This window comes from Camelus dromedarius, chromosome 30, assembly GCF_036321535.1.
Source record: "Camelus dromedarius isolate mCamDro1 chromosome 30, mCamDro1.pat, whole genome shotgun sequence".
NCBI lineage: Eukaryota > Metazoa > Chordata > Mammalia > Artiodactyla > Camelidae > Camelus > Camelus dromedarius.
This window is the reverse complement of record NC_087465.1, coordinates 6,634,528-6,652,265: the sequence shown is the minus strand read 5'-3', so window position 1 is coordinate 6,652,265 and position 17,738 is coordinate 6,634,528. Positions and strand designations below refer to the sequence as shown.

The window sequence follows — 17,738 nt, the reverse complement described above, 5'->3', positions numbered from 1 at the left end:
TGAATTTGCATCAGCTAAATGAGAATATGGCACACCTTGATCTTGTGGTTCAGTTACAAACCCACTGACGATGAAGACTTTCTTATTCAGCTTTGTATTTGGCATTTAGCACAGTTAGTACCTGTTTGTTCCATGAGTGAATGTAAGCTTGAGCATCATTATGATTTGATTTCTATCTTTACTAGAAATTGTGTTTTTTCATATTTTAAATATCAGGTGTGATACTTTTTTTTGAGACATATTTGTAATTTCCTAATTATTTTCTAATTTATAGCTTCACCAGCCTACAATCAGGATATGGAAGACGTGATATATGAACAGGAAAATCCAGGTCCGTGACATGTGTTTCTCTTTGAGGCAGTGGCCAAGGTCATTTTAACCCAGGGTTAATGACTCACTCTGATTCAATGCATAGGTCTCCTTAAATACTCAGTTTTTGCTTGCCCAGATACTTACAGAAATTTCTGAATATAGTTTAATATTACATGGAGAAATGAAGTAAAAAGGAGATGTGTTTTTCAAACCACTGTTGGGATTTTGGTCTTTGCAGATGGGATACTGGAAAGAATATTGGGGAATTAACAAGGCAGTAGGACGTAGTGGAGCCAGACGAGGGGCAGGTCCTAGTTTTGCTCCTTCTTGTATTTGTGATGTAGGGAGAAAATTATGGAACTTTATCCAGCTTAAGTTTTATTAAGTCATGATAATAGTATCTATCTTACACAGTTATGAAGATTAAAATTAATTTGTAAATATTTTAGAATGCTGTCTAACAAGGTATTTGGTTTTTTCATGTTTGGCAAAGGTATATTTTTTCTTTTTTAGAGTTGAGTGAACCAGCAGTAGATGATGATGGACAAATGTACCACACAGGTATTAAATGAATGTTTTTGTTCTATTTTAAACATTGCTTAAGGCTTTGCACTTACGATGCTGTGTTAACGTGGTGACTTTTCTTTCAAAGAGTCAAAGAAGTAATTTTAGCACCTAATACAAGACTTTTGGCTTTGTAACAAAATTGGATTATTTAAAGAATATCAGGCTTACATACTTTACCTCATCTACCACCCCTCCACAACAAAACAGCGTATTAATTCCTAATGCTCCTTTTGCATATCTTTATGCTAATTTGAGGAATTTTTATGAAAATAATATACCTACTCTTTCCTCTCATTGCTTTTGGGCACAGGCATTTCTCACGGATTGTACAAACGTTAATATTTAAAGGATTAATATTTCTGTATTTGAGATTAAGTTGTGTTTTTTAGCTAAGCAGTTACACAGAATGACTCAAGTAATACTTTGGTTTTATTCTCTTTTTTGCAGATGACGTAACATACCAAGACTATGATGAACAAGGTTTGAAAATGCTTCTTAACCTTAAGTTGCCTACTTGTTTTAAAATGTACTCATAGCTTGACTGTAAAGCACGGAGAGTGGTATTTTTAGTTACAAATACCATAACTTAAAACGTTCGAATGAATGGGTAGTTCTCAAAGAATTTACTTTAGGAGATTATTTATCTCCTCCAGGGGTTCCACCGTTGCCTAAATACTTTCTTAAACTCTTTGCAAGTTGCCTTTGGAAGCAGTTAAAAATTACTCAAGAAAACTTAATCTCACGACTGTATAGTCATAGCCCTCTTTTTATTAAACACGCCTTGTGCTTGAAAGACTACTTTAGTCAGAGCTTAACTACTCCAGCTGCCGCTGCAAATTCATTTCACTTAAATAAAGATGACCAATCTGCCAGCCTGGAAAAGGGTACAGAACTTCATTCCAGCCTTAAAGGGAGCTTGGAGAAAATGGTTCTGGCATCAGGTTCCGATTTAGGCAATTACAGTTCCTCTTGTAGCCCAAGGACTTCTCATGTGGTTTTATTAAGCTCCTCAAAGGAGATGATATTGTTACTACTTCCCAGATGAGAGAAGTAAGGTTCCAAGAGTGTATGTAATTTTGCATAAATTAATATGACTAAGAAGCCATAGAGCGAGTGGCGTATCCTTTTTATTCCAGTATCTAAAAAGATGACTGTAGAAGGAAAGAAGCCAGTTGGGTATAAGCAAGAAGGATGAAGAAACGTGCCGTGCTTGAGTCAGATGTGGAGGACATCCTATGTGCTGGATGGTCTTAGAGTTTAACATTCAAATATGAATAATATTGAATCTCTACTTTTAAAAAATTTGTGGTCTCATGATAGTTGGTGAATCTGAATTGAAGAAAGTTAGGAATGGCTGTGTGTAGATCTGATACACTAATTTATTAAGCGTGTGTTTTTAAGATTTGAAGCCCTACCAAGATCACCATTCACAATGACTGTTCCTAATGGGATATGAATGATATCATTGAAGGGATCCTGGAGTCTAACTCTAGGGACTAATATTTTTATAAGAAGTTAAATAACTTGGCCACGACAATTGCATTTAGATTTCAAGTTTGAATGTGAAGGAGAAAATAAGAATGTGAAAATTAAATTTGCATATAAATCCTTTTCTAATTTCTGCCAGTCATTATAGTGTTTTTCTAAATACGCTGGAAAGAACATGTTTGGGATGCACTTTGCAGACTAGTTCTAGGGAATTTTAAAGTCAAATTTGAAAGAAGTGTAAAATCAGATACTATGTTAAAAAAGATGTTGTGAAAGTAAAGGTATTTTCATAAGCAAAATATCACAATAAAAATAATTTAAAATGTTAACAGAGTGAAAATATGACCTGGGCAATCATCAGGATTTGATGAGGCATTTTGAATTACCTTGCCATAGAACGTAAACTTTTTCAAACCAAAGAGATCTAGTAGAACAGAGGATTATTCATTGTGTGCTAAAAAGATACCTCTGTGCACTACAGGAACCAAGCTAGGGAAACTAAGTATGTATATATATATATAGCTGTAAGTAGGATGAAAATAAAGCCATTTTTCAGTGGGAGAACAGAATATATTCTGTATTAAACTCCCCAAACTCTGGAACTTGGAAAATAATATGGCTTGCCAAGGCTGTAGAGTGAACCAGCTTTCCGCATTAAAACTATCCTGGAAAGCATCATGCCAACACTGGGACACCTGGGACACGACAGGACAGTCTTAGCATCTACCTGATTTATTTATTCTTACACTACATACACTACATATATGTTACATGTCCTGTGTCCAAAACAGGACGCTGGAGCGGTTCTAGTGAAGAACACCCTCATGGTCCATATTCTCACAGTCCTTGTATTTTAGCAGTAGGGTAGAAATTATACAAATAATTTTAATTTGGTGTTCAGTTATAATTATGCTAAGTGCTGGTAAGAGTGAGCATAGCATATGACAAGAATATATAGCAAAGGGACCCTACCTAGTTTGTGGACCAGGGAAGGCTGAAGTATGAGCTGAAGGGTGGAACAGTTGATGAGGCCAGGGGAAAGTTGACGTGTCTGGGATGTAGACTGAAGCTTCTTATGGGAAGATGTGTCTGGAATGCTAAGCGTAAGAAGAGCGATGCGGGCTGAGGTTCTGAGATGGTCCAGGTCCAGAGGGTGCCTGCCATTAGTCAAGGATTTCCATCTTCACCTTAGAGCACTGTTCTAGGGCACTGCATTTTGTAAAGACTGATCTGTCTAAAAGGTAGTAAATAGACTGCAGAGAGACAAGAGTGGATGTGGGGAGACCAGTTTGGTTACCACAGTTATCCAAGTGTGATCTTCCCTGAGTCACATCTCTGTCAAACACGGCGTCCAAGGAGATTAGTGTCAAGAACGAGGTGTTCAGTCATATCCCAGGCTGCTGAGGCCCCATGCAGGGTGAGCGCTGAAGCCCTGCCTTAGATCTCGCGCCGTATGGCCTCCCTAGTGACCTTGGCAAGAACTGTTTTCAGTGGACGGTGTTGGACAGAAATGAGAGTAGTTCAAACCAAGGTGGGGGCAGTGAAGGTGAAAGGAAGTGGACAAAGCTGAGAAATAGAAGGTAAAATTAGCAAGGCTTGATGTGCGGGTGTAGCTGGGGAGAGAGAACCAGATGTCGGGAACCACGTCCACTGTTCTGCTTATGCACCTGGTGGATGGTGTGTTTTTTCCCAAGACAGGCGAGACTGGAAAACAGGCATGGGGCCAGAAGGTCATGAGTGCCATCTGTACATGCTGATAGCACCTGTTGAGCCATCCAAGGAGAGATAACAAATTAGCTGATGGATGGTGTTTGGATCTCAGAAGAGAAGTCTGTTCACGGCTGAGTTTGAGAATCATCAGACTGTGCATCGTGATTGAAGCCAAAGGCTGAGGTTATTTAAGGAAAGAGGATAGAGTGGGAAGAGAGGATATTCCATGGCTGGACGTTGATGAAAGGCAACGTTTAGTGCCTGGTGGGGAAAGGATGGAGTGACAAAGAAGATTAAAAAGGAGAATATGGTCACATTGGAGTCCAAGAACAGGAGTGTTTGAAGAGGAAGGAGCTGCTCGGAGATCTGATATGCTAAAGGCCGAGAGTAGGTGAGTGGCCTTAGAGGAGGCTCTTTAGGGATGTGGTCAGGGCCGGAAGGGAGACTGGAGTGGTGTGAGGAGAGGGTGTGAGGAGATAAGACAGCACGTGTAAATGACGCTGACTCTTTAAAGAAAGTAATTATGAAATAGAGGAAACAGAGGAAAAAGGGAAGCAGGCTCAAGGGAGAGCTTGTGGGTTTTGTTTTGTTTTGTTTTTTAAATTGAAATGCTGACAGGGTTTAGGGTGACAGTGGGCAGACATGCACTGCGCCTTTGTCTTCCACATGCCGCCAAAGGGATAGAAAACAATCTATTAAAATTGGCCCTCGCTCTACCCGAGCACTGGGAATAATGTCTGTAAGGTAGTAGATGCTCAAAAATTTTCCCTTTATTAAATGAATGAGAGTGCATTTGTAACTGTGCTCTTAGGGTATCAGAAAATGTGAGGCCTTTGGAAGGTGGGAAAAGCAGGGATCAGGCTCACTAGGAAAGCTGAGAGCCAGCCAGCAGGAGAGGAGACCACAGCCAAGACCAGGGCCCCCTTTGTGGTGAAGCAGAGGAGCCTTGAGCTGACAGTAGATTTATTCAGGGAGATGCACACTCCATAGACAGAGTGCCGGCTATCTCAGCAGGTGCGAGAGGCCCCAGGATATGAGGTTACTAGTTTTTATGGGCTGGATCATTTCATATGCTAACAAGTGGGAGAATTATTCCAACTACTTGGGGGAAGCCAGAGATTTCCAGGAATTGGGCCCCCCACTCATTTTTTGGTGTTTTATGGTAAGCCTGGGAGCTGTCATGGCACCTGGGGAGTACCATTTAGCATGCTGATGTGTTACAGTGAGCATATGATGAGGCTCAAGGTTTCCTGGGAGTCAGATCTTCTGCCATCTTGGGCCTAGTTGGTTCTAACCTGTTTGTCATTCTTTCAGTGGCTGTGCCCTGCCTCCTTCCCCCCGTCTCATGATTAAGGTAGTGGATGGAGGGCCTGCCTGCTGAACCCTCATCCTCAGGGGCTGGAGGCAGGGCTGTTTGCTCCGGGTGAAAGGTCTGGTCGTTGCTCCCCGGGCAAAGTAGAGATAAACACTTGGATCCAAAATGATAAGTGGGCAGAGCCACGGGTAACTCAGAAGCTCCCCTACAGTCATGAAGAAAATAAAGGAAATTCAGCGCCACCCGGGAGTAAACACATTGCTGGATCCTGGTAACAAGGGCCTGTGGAGAACTTTACTTTTCCCCATTTTACAGGGAGGAACCGTATATAATCCATCTCATCGTCCGCTTTAGCCCATCTCCTCTGGCTAGAAGTGGCTGCCCCGTGATTTGAACCCAGGCCTGTTTCACTCCAGACCAAACACTTCCCCACTCTACTCTGTAACCTGCCGGTTCCCGGTGACTTAGCCCCAGAGGTTCAAGGATAAATTAGCCATTGTCTCTGCTCTTGCCTGGTATAGCCGGTGTTGTGTTATAATGGGAGTTACGCAGTGCTAAAGGATTATTTTTTTCTGTGTATTTTACAGTGTATGAGCCATCAAAAAGTGAACGGATAGAAAGTTCAGGTAAGGTTTCCCTCTCAGCAGGTGTTTCCTGCACGTCAGTTCCCCTTGTGTTTGTTAAAACAAGTATAATTTGTGAACAGAGATAAAATATAAGACATTCGCAAGTCATCAAGGAAGTAATGATAATGTTGACATATTTATTCCCTGTTTATGGTGCAGGGATAATACCAGCCTACTGATGTGTTCTTTGAATACAATTTAGAAAATAAAGTTGCTATTCTAGTGAGTTTTCTATAAGAAGCCCCAATCTAAAAGGATCCAAATTTAGGTCTCTGAACAGATACAAATTAATTTAAGCACCTAATCAAGGTGAGGTAATGCAAGATGTGTTTGCTTTTCTTTTTTTTCAGATAATGCTGTAGACGATTCAAACATAATTCTAGAAGGTAAGTTAATTTTATAGAAGTCATTTTACTTTTTTTTAATTAAACTTATGTTCATTTCTTCAACAAGTATTTAATGAGCACTTACTATTCACTATCTATACAGTGCTTGGGGGCCAGGAGGATGAGAGTGCATAATTCTGTAAACAGGCTAGCATTCTAGTGGCCTAAGAGATGATGAAGTAATTAAAGATCATGAAAAGTGCAGTGATGGAGACAAAACCAGGGTCATATAATAGAAAGTAACTTGTTAGAGTGAAGAGGGCTGCCCTAAATAGGAGGAGGTGGTCTTGTGAGGAATTATCCACGGGCAGAGATGAGTTGAAAGTCTAGTCCTTTATGTTGTTATTCAGCTGGGAAAAAAATTTTTTTTAAGTAAAGGGGTCGTTTCTGAAAAATAAAAATAGCAGCATATATCACATAGTGGTGTTCCGACATGACGTAGATTTCTGTAGGTCAAAGTAGTTTGCAAAGTTCTTTCCCATATTCTGTTTCTGTTGCTCATGAGGACACCAAAGAGGAATCCAGGCAAATGCCACTGTACTTACTTCACAAATGCAGGACTGAAAGGGGAGTGAGGTCCGGTGACTGGCGCCTAGTTCCAGGCTAAAAGTGGCTAAGCTAGTCTTCAACCCAGGCTGGGGGCCGGCAGTTGCCTCTGGGGTCCTTTTTTGTATTAGAAGTATGGTTGTTTTCCTACGACTTTTCAGGTGTTTTGCTAAGCCAGTCGAGGACACAGCAGAGACTCTAAAGGAATTCCTTGTGGTGGGTGGTGGGGCTCCAGACTCTGTACCTTCAGCCCAACCTGCAGTTTCTCTGTTCCTGCAGCGCTTGGGTGCACGTGAGAGGGAACTCACCATCTTCACGTGCCCACTGACCTTCTCTCCCCGTCTCCCCTTGTCTCGACTGGTTCTCCCCTTGTCTCGACTGGTTCCATCAATAAATACTTGGGTTCCCAAACCAGAAACCTAGGAGACAGCTCCTCTTCCTCTGTCTCTACAGCTAATCTCCAATCCTGTTGAATGGAGTACTTGAACATCTCTCAAATTCAGTCTTTTCTCTCTGTGGCCCTAGTGGTCTAGTTCCATCTCTCATCATCTTCCTGGGCAGTGGCAGTAGCCCTCTGGCTGGTCTTCTTAACTCCATACTTGTCCCCTACAAATTCACCTTTCACAAGGCTGTTAGGATGAACTCTTCAAAAGTATAAATCCGGCTATCTCAGTCCTGTCTGCAAACCCTTCCATTCGTCCCCATCTGCGTCAGGAAGGTTACTTACTGTTACAGGTAATAGAAAACCGAAGTTGAATTGACTTAAGCAATAAAGAGACAGATCAGTCAGGGCCTTGAAGGTCCTAGTAAGGACTTTGGATTATATTCTAAATACAGTGAGACTCTATGGAAATACGGAGATAGGGCATAATCTGATTTATGTTTTGCAAAATTGCTTCTACTCTTAGAGGATGGATTGGATGGAGCACGAATGGAAGCAGGGGCCGCCCCATTAGGAAGTTACTGTGCCCTGACCCTAGGAAGTGATTGTGGTGGCCTGGCGTAAGGTCACGGAGTGGAAATGGAGGGGGACGTTTCGAACTTGAGATGATTTTAGAATTTTAATTGACAAAACTTCCTGGTGGCTGTAAAGAGGACCTTTGGTTTGGTTTGAGTAACTGTTGGATGAGGGGGGCATTTACTGAGAAGAAGACTAGGATGTGGAAGAAACAGGTTTAGGGAAGAAAACCAAAGATTTCATATTAGACATGTTATGTTTGGGAATTATGGCAGATACCCAGGTGGAGGTACCAAGTAGGGGGTTGGATATGCCAGGGTGAACTAGGTAGGTGAGATCTGAGATACGTGTAAATGCTGGGAAGCCATCAGCATGAAGATGGTATTAACTCCAGTGGAAACGGATCAGATCATTTTGGAGGTGCGTGTGGAGAGAGTAGACCAGTAGCCCCAGGACCGAGCTCTAAGGAATCCCAGCATTGTGAGGTCTGATGGAGCGCACACAACCAGCCAGTGAGGCAGGAGGAAAACCAGCAGAGGAGAATGAGAAAGAGCGGAAGAAAAGAGAGTATGTTTCATGCTGCTGCCGTTGGAACGCCAGGGCTTGCAAAGCATCGACTGCATTTGGTATCATAGAGAATCTTGCTGATCTTAGCAAAGCTATTTGAGTCAAGTGGGGGGAGTGAGAGCCGTACTGAAGTGGGTTTAAAAAGTGCTGGAGTAAGAAAAAGTAGGCTGCATCAGTAGGCAAACCTTTCAGGTGGTGCTGATAGAATTCTTTTAAAAAAAATCCTCTTGCTGTGTCATTACCAGAATACTTTTCAGATAAGTATGTTAAATGTACATTTTGTCCAGAACGCATTTAGATAAAAATTTGTCTTGCAATAATAATGTCTCCCTTAGTATAACATCAGTGATGGAAATAGCAGTGGGAGTGATTCGTACTTTATGATGCACACGGTTTTTTTCAAATGTAAAATGACGAAAGTGAAAGAAATTCCGAGAAAGATATTGGTAAAGTTGGTAAAGGGCTAATATGTCTCTAGATTGCTGACAACTGAATAAACAGGTAGACCATCAACAAACCAGTCACAACAAAGAAAGGCCGTGAACGTTCACGGTACTGCCGCTAGAAGGAGGACGTTTTCCCGAATATTAACAGGGGTCAGGAGAATATGTGTGATATTTTTCTGTTTCTTTTGTACTTTTATGTAAAATATTTTCAAGTCTTCTATTTTGAGCATAGGTTACTCTTACCCTTAGAAGCCAATTAATGCAAGAATAAAATAATCAAAATACCTACATAGCTAATTTGAGTTTTAGAAAATGCTATTAAAAATGTCTCCTTTTGACCGAAGCTTGTTTCAAATCTTAAGGAGTAAGAGGAAAGCAGATACCGTCTTATCTGTAGATTAAGGTGATGTTAAATGGGTTGTTAGATATGAAGATATTAACACGTGATGTAATTTCATAGAGCAAATCAGATCAATGCATCATTCTACCGTTGGGTGTTGAGGCTCACAGTCTGTTTAGTTGTAAGTGGGTTGAAGTAGCCAGGGGGAAAGACTAGAAGTTAAAAGTTTGTATCCACATTTTTGACTAGTTTTAGAATATGTTATCTTGAATATTATTTTTCAAAAACTTTATGAGGGAGAGTGATGTATTTTTTACGATTCTACTTCCATTTTATTGTTCTGTGCTGTTAACAAGAATACAAGATGCTTTAAAAGTCTCTCCTCAGCTTTCTTATCAAGTCTCCTGCAAAACCATGGTGAAAACATAAGTTTTAGTTCATATCTCCTTTGCCAGACGGAGTTTTGAGGTTAGTCAGTTAGGCAGGTAATGTTTTAAAGCCTGTGGTTCAGAACAGTTGAGAAATAAATAACATTTTATGAAGTTACAGCTAATGTTTTCTTTGTTGTGATAGTGTAAAAACCTCCTGTTTTAGGATAATTGCACTCAAATCCCCCCACATTCTGTAAAAATCACCACCGTACCTCGAATGCCGGCAGTGTGTGTGTTGAGCACTGGTCCGCAGTGTGTAACGGGCCGTCCCTCTGTTACTTGTTGCAGAAACGCAGGCGCCCCCTGCAGAGGAGCACCAGGAAGTACCACCAGGTATGGCCTTTTGTTAGATGTCTTGCTTTTTCCTTTTATCTTGTTTAATTTAAAAGGGGCTGTTGATAGTCACTCTAGCTGTATCAGATAATTCTATGGAGAGTAAAGCTCCTGAGAGAGGGATTAATTAATACCTAAATTTAAAAGGGAAATTTTCTGTTTTGGTGCATTGAGCCAAAGTAACGGAAAATACACTTTAGATTCAGTCTAGTACATGTTAGTTGAGCTCGAATTTGAAGAGTATTTATGATCAAAGTATTGTATGATTTTTGCCATTGTAGCTGGTGATCATAGTAGAAGTTAGGGTGTTTTTTCCCCTTTTTTTGATTGACTGGCTGCTTGATGGAGGATGTGGACTCAGCATTGCCTTCAGATGAAAGTTGAATAGTGCGTAAATCTGCTCCATTGCTCCTCCTCCTCCCCGTTCCCCATCTTCCCTGAGAGCATCCTCAGTGCCTCACGGCGATCCAGGCTGCTTAGAACTTGTCCGTGTCCCGCAGTCCCTCCCGCCAGCCCAGCGGGTGACACCCACTTCTTTGCTTTTTCCTGCCGTCCCACACCTGTTCCTCTCATCATCAGTGCTTTTAAAGAATGAGAACAGCATTTCAATCAAGGCCTGTGCTTTCAAATACATTTTAGAGATGACATAACTATGCCTGCAATTGGAAGTTAACGTCTAGACCTCTTGTTCTCAAAATGGGGAAAAAATGTTTTATTCAGAGAGGATTTTCAAGCAACTCTTTCCCAAGTGTATTTCTCCTTGTTTCTATGTTTTATTTGCATTTTTTTCCTTTTTGTGTCATTTATTGGTTCAGTTTTTACTCGTGCCTGCCAAATTTATTGAAACACTAAATTTCAAGAGAACAAAGCCTTGTATAATCAAAGACTATTTTTAGTTACACCACTGCTTGTGTTTGCTCATTTAATGGTTGGGACGTTCTAGGTTTTGACAGTTGTCACACCGTGTACATTTATAATAACACATACAAATGTTGAAGGGAACTGTGTTGTTAGGATTATATGAATGAGAAAAGAAATCCATGGAGACACTGATCTTTTAAATGATGGCTGCTGGGCATACATGTGTATTTTGTGTTTAAAAAAGATGCTCAACTTTCACGAAGAGATAGAATTTTAAAATTTGTGTGTCTCAGTGTATGCACGTATTTCCTCTCTATATATTCCAGCTTTAATAAATCTGGAATATTTGGCTGTTACCCATTTCAGGAGTGTTTGGACAATTGAATCTTGAGAAGGAAGAAAAATGTGTGTCTCACACTGGATATAATTGTGGACTCATTCTAAATTTCTTTCTCAGCAAAGTTGTACATCTTTTACCTCCGATCGCTTTGGCTCACTTTAATAAATGATTACAGGGGGAAAAAAAAGACACTCAGAGCAAGGAAGGTTGATGTTTTTGTCTTACTTTTGTAATTTCCTCTTCTCTGATGAGCGATGCTTCACAGAGTGCCTTCTTTCTAATCTGAGGATGCAGGGCAGGTCACTGAATTCACATTTTGATTGGCATCCGTTCCTTTAAAGAAAATTGTTTTATGAGTATTCCTCAAAATAACGAGTTTCTACAACATTGGCTTTTTTTTTCTAGTTACAGTTCATATTTTTTAATATTGACCTGACTTTAATTGCAGGTATGAAATGTAATCTTTTCTAACCCAAAAGTTCTATGTTTTATAAATGAAGCCTAAGAATTTCCTTGGAACATAAATATAAAATACTAAGTGGTTGGCGGCTGGAATAAGGCCCTTTTTTTGGTGAGATATTTACCAGCCCTAGTAGATGAAAGGGAAGATTTGGTTCATAGGCACACTTCCTGCCACATAAGAGGCTTTATTAAGCATTATGTATGTAGTGCTCTTCCAGACACACTCCTGAATTAGCTCACTTAATATTTCCAGGAGCCCAAGAGATAGACATGCTGTCAGCTCCATTCTACAGATGAGAAAACTGAGGCCCAGCAAAGCAAAGTAACCTGCCCAGAGCTGACAAGTGGTAGATTCTTGCCTTCTGGCTCCAGAGTTCACTCTCTCAGCTGCTGTGCTCGAGGGTATTTTACACAAAGGCCTCGGAACTGATGAGTTCTGAGGGCTGTTTTGGTGAAAGGAGAGAGTAGATACTCTCAGGCCTCTTTCTCTTAATATGCATTAGTACTTCATTTAAGACTCAGAAGTGTTGAAGATTCATTATAATTCATTGTGGAAGAGTAAGTTGCCCAATAGTTTAAATTTTGCCATCTTTTGTTTCTATTTGTGAATTTATAAGTGCTTTGCAGGTGTGCTTTTGGTAAGGATGTTAAGGTCCTGAGAACTGATCATTCTCATAGTAGAAGTCAGTCATTTTGAACGCCAGATTTATTTTAAATTGATTTTGGAACCTCTGCTCCTTTAGTGGGTTTTCACCTTTGTCCTCGAAGTCGTAGTTTTACTTGAAATCATGCAGCACATTTCTAGCAGTTGGATAACAGAAGTATACATTGCACAAACTGGGTGGTTTATGAAGGAATCACTTAGGAAACTCATCAGAGTAAAATTTCCCACCAAACAGTACTTTTAGGCCATTTGACTAGCTGGTTCCTCTAAGAATTTTTGTGTCATGCAGTGCCCAAAGAAAAGTGAATACTATGTTCTGTGACCATAATCATCTTATTCAAAATGGCGACACGCGAGCGCCTGTGTTTCTGGGTGAGTCGCTGCTCTTGTCTCTGAAAGTAGCGATGACAGTTGTAACTCACCCCACCCTTGAATGTTCTAGCCAGGGGGTGATGGCTTCACTCGGGTGTGTCCGTCCAGAACTGTCACTCAGACCTCCCCTGTCGACCAGTAACACTGACCAATGAAGGCCCACCACCAGCTTTAGGCTGGCAGCAATAGGGGTCTTCGCTTATGGCAGTAAGTGCCTGATATGCAGATTATTGTTCATGATTTGATCATTTATTCACGAAATCCATTAGGAAGCAGCTACAGTGGAGCAGGCTCTGCACTGGGCAGCGAGGATACACAGTGAACAATTCATTGTCTGCCTTGTTGCGGTTCACAGATCTGTGGGTGGACAGCTGAGTCCAACAACCAGCACGGTGTCGTTCCCTTCTCAGAGTGGGGTACAGGGCAGCACACGGAGGGGGACAACTAACCCAGCTTCAGGGGCCAGGGGTGCAGGGAGTGGGGGAAGGTCTCCCACGTGTCATGCTAGAGCTGAGCTTCGAGGGGCTGCTCGAAGTGACAGGAGCTGGCGAGTGGGAAGCGGGGGAGCAAGTGTGTGCGCAGCAAAGACCAAGACGGTGCGCCACTTAAGGGTGTAAGAAGACAAGGTGGATAGGTAGGCAGGTGGCACTTCTGGGAGAGTCCCCTCAAGGATGTTTGAAAATTTGAATCTGGGCCTAGAAGTGATAGGAAGGCACTGAAAAATTCCAACAGAGGAGTCACATGATCAGATCCAGATTTGAAAAGAGCAGTCCTGTGAGGAGGTGGAGACCAGTGAGGGGCAGGTGTGTTCATCGAAGCAGAAGTGGTGGGAGCGTGACCTGTGATAAGAAGGATGCAGAGCGTGCCCGTGGTAGAGAGGATGCAGAGCCAGGATTGATTTCTTGGACGTTGGCGTTGGAAGTAATTTGGTGGGAGAGGGGGCGGGCTGAGGGAGAAGAGGCCAGGACGATTCCCGTGTTTCTGGCTTGAATGAATGAATGAATGATGGAACCTTAATGGAGATGCCGAAGGCAGGGTGAGTGGAGACCGACTGGCCTGATTTTGGAGATGCTGGGTTTGCAGCTGGGTGAACCACTTCTGAGTGGAGACTTCTACACATATTCAGGGGCACATGTTTGGGTCCTTTAAAATCGTAACTGAGCTCTTAGCGTATTTGCCTTGTCATCAGTTAACCATCATTACACTTTGAACAAGTCCCCATCGTCTTGAGGATTTTTGGTCGCACAGGTTACAGAAATGCTTATTTCTTACAGTCCAGCTAACTGGTAAATTCGAGGAGAACCTGAAATCAAACCCATGTTTTTAAAACTTTATTTTGGGGTGTAATCTACACACAGGGAAGTGCTCAGCTGTTGAGGGTACACTTTAATGAACTTGGACACGTGATACATCCTTATACCCACTACAGAGAGTTCTTCCAGCCCCCAGAAATCTCTCCTTCTCCCCCCTCAGTAACGTCCCCACCTAAGGTAACTCCCCTCCTGAGCTGTGTCATCGCAGATTGCTTTGCCTGCTTTTGAATTTGATTAAATAGAACCACGAGTAAACACACACAAATGCATATACGCTTGTTTTGTGACTGGTTTCTGTTGCTCACCATCATGACTGTTTTATCCACTTTGATAGGTATAGTACTTGGTCTTATTCATTGCTGTTTTTACTATAAATATACTCTATTTTTAAAATTCCATTCTACATTGATGGCTGTAGTGACTGTTTCTAGTTTAGGGCTATTATGAAGAAAGCTGCTGTGAGTTTTTCTATACATGTCTTTTGGTGGACGTAAACGCTCATTTCAGTTGGATATGTATTCAAGTATGCATACAGTTTCCAGTTATTTCTCATTAGCACCAAATAATTCTGCTTATATAAAAATTTCTGGTTACACATACACACACACATGTAGAAAGAAGATGGAAGGAAGGAAGGAAGGATGGAAGGAAGGAAAGATGGGTCAATCATAATCCAGCTTTAGAAATTATATCAAGATTTGGCCAGGCCTTTATGTGCACAAGCTCCTTTTTACTCTAATTGTAACATCGATCCGATGCTGTGATAATAAAATAAACCAGGTACTGAAGTTTGGAATAAGAAAGTATTTATAAAAAGTTGGACAGGAATGAATTTTGCTTTTAAAACACTGTATACCTTCTTTTTTAACCAGGCACTTACATATCAGCAATCACATTAGAATTGACATGAGATTATTTAAAATAATATATTCTAACTGCAACTTACAGTATCCTGTTGCTGTGCTGAAAATCCATCCTATATTTGTGTTTCAAATACCGTACTAGATTTATTCCCCATCTATTGCATTTCTTTTTAATACAGTGAGTGAAAACATTGATGGGAGAAAGAAATTTAGTGCTTGTATTTCTCAGAAGCCTGAAATTCTTAAATTCGGTTGTAACTCTCAGACGCTCTAAAGAACTTCAGATTTTCATTAGCTTTGCAAGTAACCCCCCAGGAACTTCTCTAGATATTCGTCATTCTATTAAGTTCATCATTCTATTAAGCAGGTTGCTCTTAAAAACAGCAACAACACAAAAGCAAAAAAGATTTACTTCGGTTGGCGGGGTTTTTTTTTTAATAAGTAGAGTAAAAATGAAGCAATTTCACAGTCTATGTCTAGTTGGTCCTTTAATTTAGATTTCCCCTTATTTTTGCAGATACTTAAAGCTTCAAAAAGACTGCCCCTACCACCACAGGAGGACCAGCTTACCCATACGCTCCAAAAGATGGCTGTGATAGATCTTGTGAAGTAATTACTGAGCAGACCAAGATCTTTGGGAATGAACACTAAAGATGTTTTGAATGAATCATAGTCCACTGGCATTTTAGTGTATTTTTTTTTTTAGAAACAAAAAATCACATGTAATGTTACATTCCTGCATGTCCTTTTTTTGATAGCCTTAGCGGATCTGTTGGATTTCTTTCCTTTTTCGTTCTGTGACACAGCTTTTTAGTCTTACCTGGATTTATGTGTTTTTCAGACAATACTTAATAATCATATTGATGATGTAGCAGCAATTGTCATGGCAGGGTTTTGATATATTTTATCAGTAATTAACACTAACTATGTGAGCTGACTTGTATGAACTGCGTTAAACACGAGCTAAAGCCACTAAGAGTGCCTTGTCTGAGCGCTCTTAGAAACACTCATAGGAGTCATCATTAGCTGTGAAGACCGGAGTTGTATATACCTGCACTGATCTTTATAAAAAAAACTCCTACACTAGCTTCGAGTATTCAGGGTAAAACTCAAAGTTGAGATTCCTGTAGCTTTTAGCTTATTAATTAGAAAAAATGTAATATTTCAATAAAAGCTTAAATTATCGTGGTTAATTTATTTTTCAAACTAAGGGGGGAAACATTAAAATTCCTTGCTAGGATGTAGGGAAAAGGAATGGCCTGTTACATCATGTGAAAATGCTTTTGGCTGCCTGGGATTGCTCGCAGAATAGCTGTATCCAGTCTGTTTGTTTAAATTTTAGAAAATCTCTTACCAGTGACTGGTGTGTAAATTGAAGGTGGTTCTGCTTTGGGCTAATTAAGCGATGCCGGCACAACACTGAAGACTGCTCCCTGCTCTTACTGCATCAACTCAACATCGCCTCTGGCGGGGTGACGCAGGGTGTGTGAAAAGTGCTCACAGAGCCAGGGACCTGCTGCTGCCTGACGTCTGAGCCTTTTCCTTTCCACACTGAAGGGGTTCTTCTGTTTTTAATGTGGCTTATCTGTGGCTTGAAAATAGTTGCTGTGATGAAAATACTCATTTGTTAGGAAAAAGGGTAGCTACACTCTCATTTTGAAAGGACCATGAGCTAAAAAAAAACCCTCAGAAGTGGTTTCATTGACATGCCGGGAGGAACTCTTGATTGTGTTCACATTGTTTTAAGATAAAGTGACGTTTTTCCTGCTTTTAGGGTTAAAAATCAAAGAGATTTTGTATTTTTATCTTATAGATCATAGATATAATGTAGAGAGTTATGCTGAACCAATGTGTAGTGAACTCCTAAGTAACGCGTTAGTTAAAAAAGAAAAAAAAAGCAATAATTTTCTAAAGCTGTGATATGGGTAATACAGAGTTGCTACTCAGAATCTAATGAAGCTCTTACTTCATTTTGTGAATTATAGAACACTTCTTTTTATAAAGCCATATTTTTTTAGGGAAACTTAGGAGTGACATAGAACTGATAAATGAATAAAATAAATTTTACTGGATTTTTGTATAGAATCATCTCTAGACTTCTGGACATTGAGGATTCATTATGCTGTGGTCAACTTCAGATACTTTTAGTTCCAAATATCTGAATTAATAAGCCTTGTCTTTACAAATAAATGCCCAGCTGGGCAACATCAATGGATTTTCTAAAAGTGATGTCAGTGTCTTCTGTTTAATGTTACTTCAGTGCAATAAAATGCCGAGGAGTTCTTCTCTACGTTGTCATTATTTGGAGGTGTATTTTTTTGTTTTGTTGCATAACAAAATTTGTTCATTTTGTGCTTTCTAGTAGTTTCAAATATTGCAGCATTTCTGATGACTCAAATCACAAAGGGGTGACTTCAAGCCCTTTCTTAACCTGTCTCTAATAGGTACTGTTTATTTATTTTGTTTAACGTTTACTGCTCTGCTACCTTTTCGGGGGCAGGATTACAGTGGAAGGCCCCCTGCGTCCATCCTGTTTAGGTTTCTGTCCAGCACCTGGAAGTTCTGACAGTTCCACCCCTCTCCCCTGGACCCCCTGCCACTTTCGCAGCCTCAGCTTCTCCTTTGCATGAAGAAGGAGATGAGACCTTCTGCAGAGGGTGTCAGGAGCCAAGAGACATGCCGCGTGCTTGGCAGCACTCCTGCCTCACTTCCTCTCCCCAGGGCCTCAGAGGAGGAAGACACTTGCCTGATGATGAAAATCCCCTCCTTGCATCAGGAGCCTGCTTCAGATTGACTTCCCACCTCCACAAAGTGAAATCTTTAATATGAATGAATGTG

At 40.8% G+C, this 17,738-nt stretch overlaps 1 protein-coding gene across 5 annotated transcripts in view; it reads left to right on the top strand.

Annotated features, from left to right (window-relative positions):
• Positions 1-17,738, top strand: part of ASPH (aspartate beta-hydroxylase) — a 160,443-nt gene that overhangs the window by 68,100 nt on the left and 74,605 nt on the right. For all 5 annotated transcript variants that reach the window (XM_064480835.1, XM_064480836.1, XM_064480837.1 and 2 more), the window contains 6 exons: positions 275-331; positions 826-873; positions 1,327-1,359; positions 5,980-6,018; positions 6,369-6,404; positions 9,981-10,025. In XM_064480835.1, the coding sequence (XP_064336905.1) occupies positions 275-331; positions 826-873; positions 1,327-1,359; positions 5,980-6,018; positions 6,369-6,404; positions 9,981-10,025 (258 nt within the window). The remainder of the gene's footprint in view (positions 1-274; positions 332-825; positions 874-1,326; positions 1,360-5,979; positions 6,019-6,368; positions 6,405-9,980; positions 10,026-17,738) is intronic.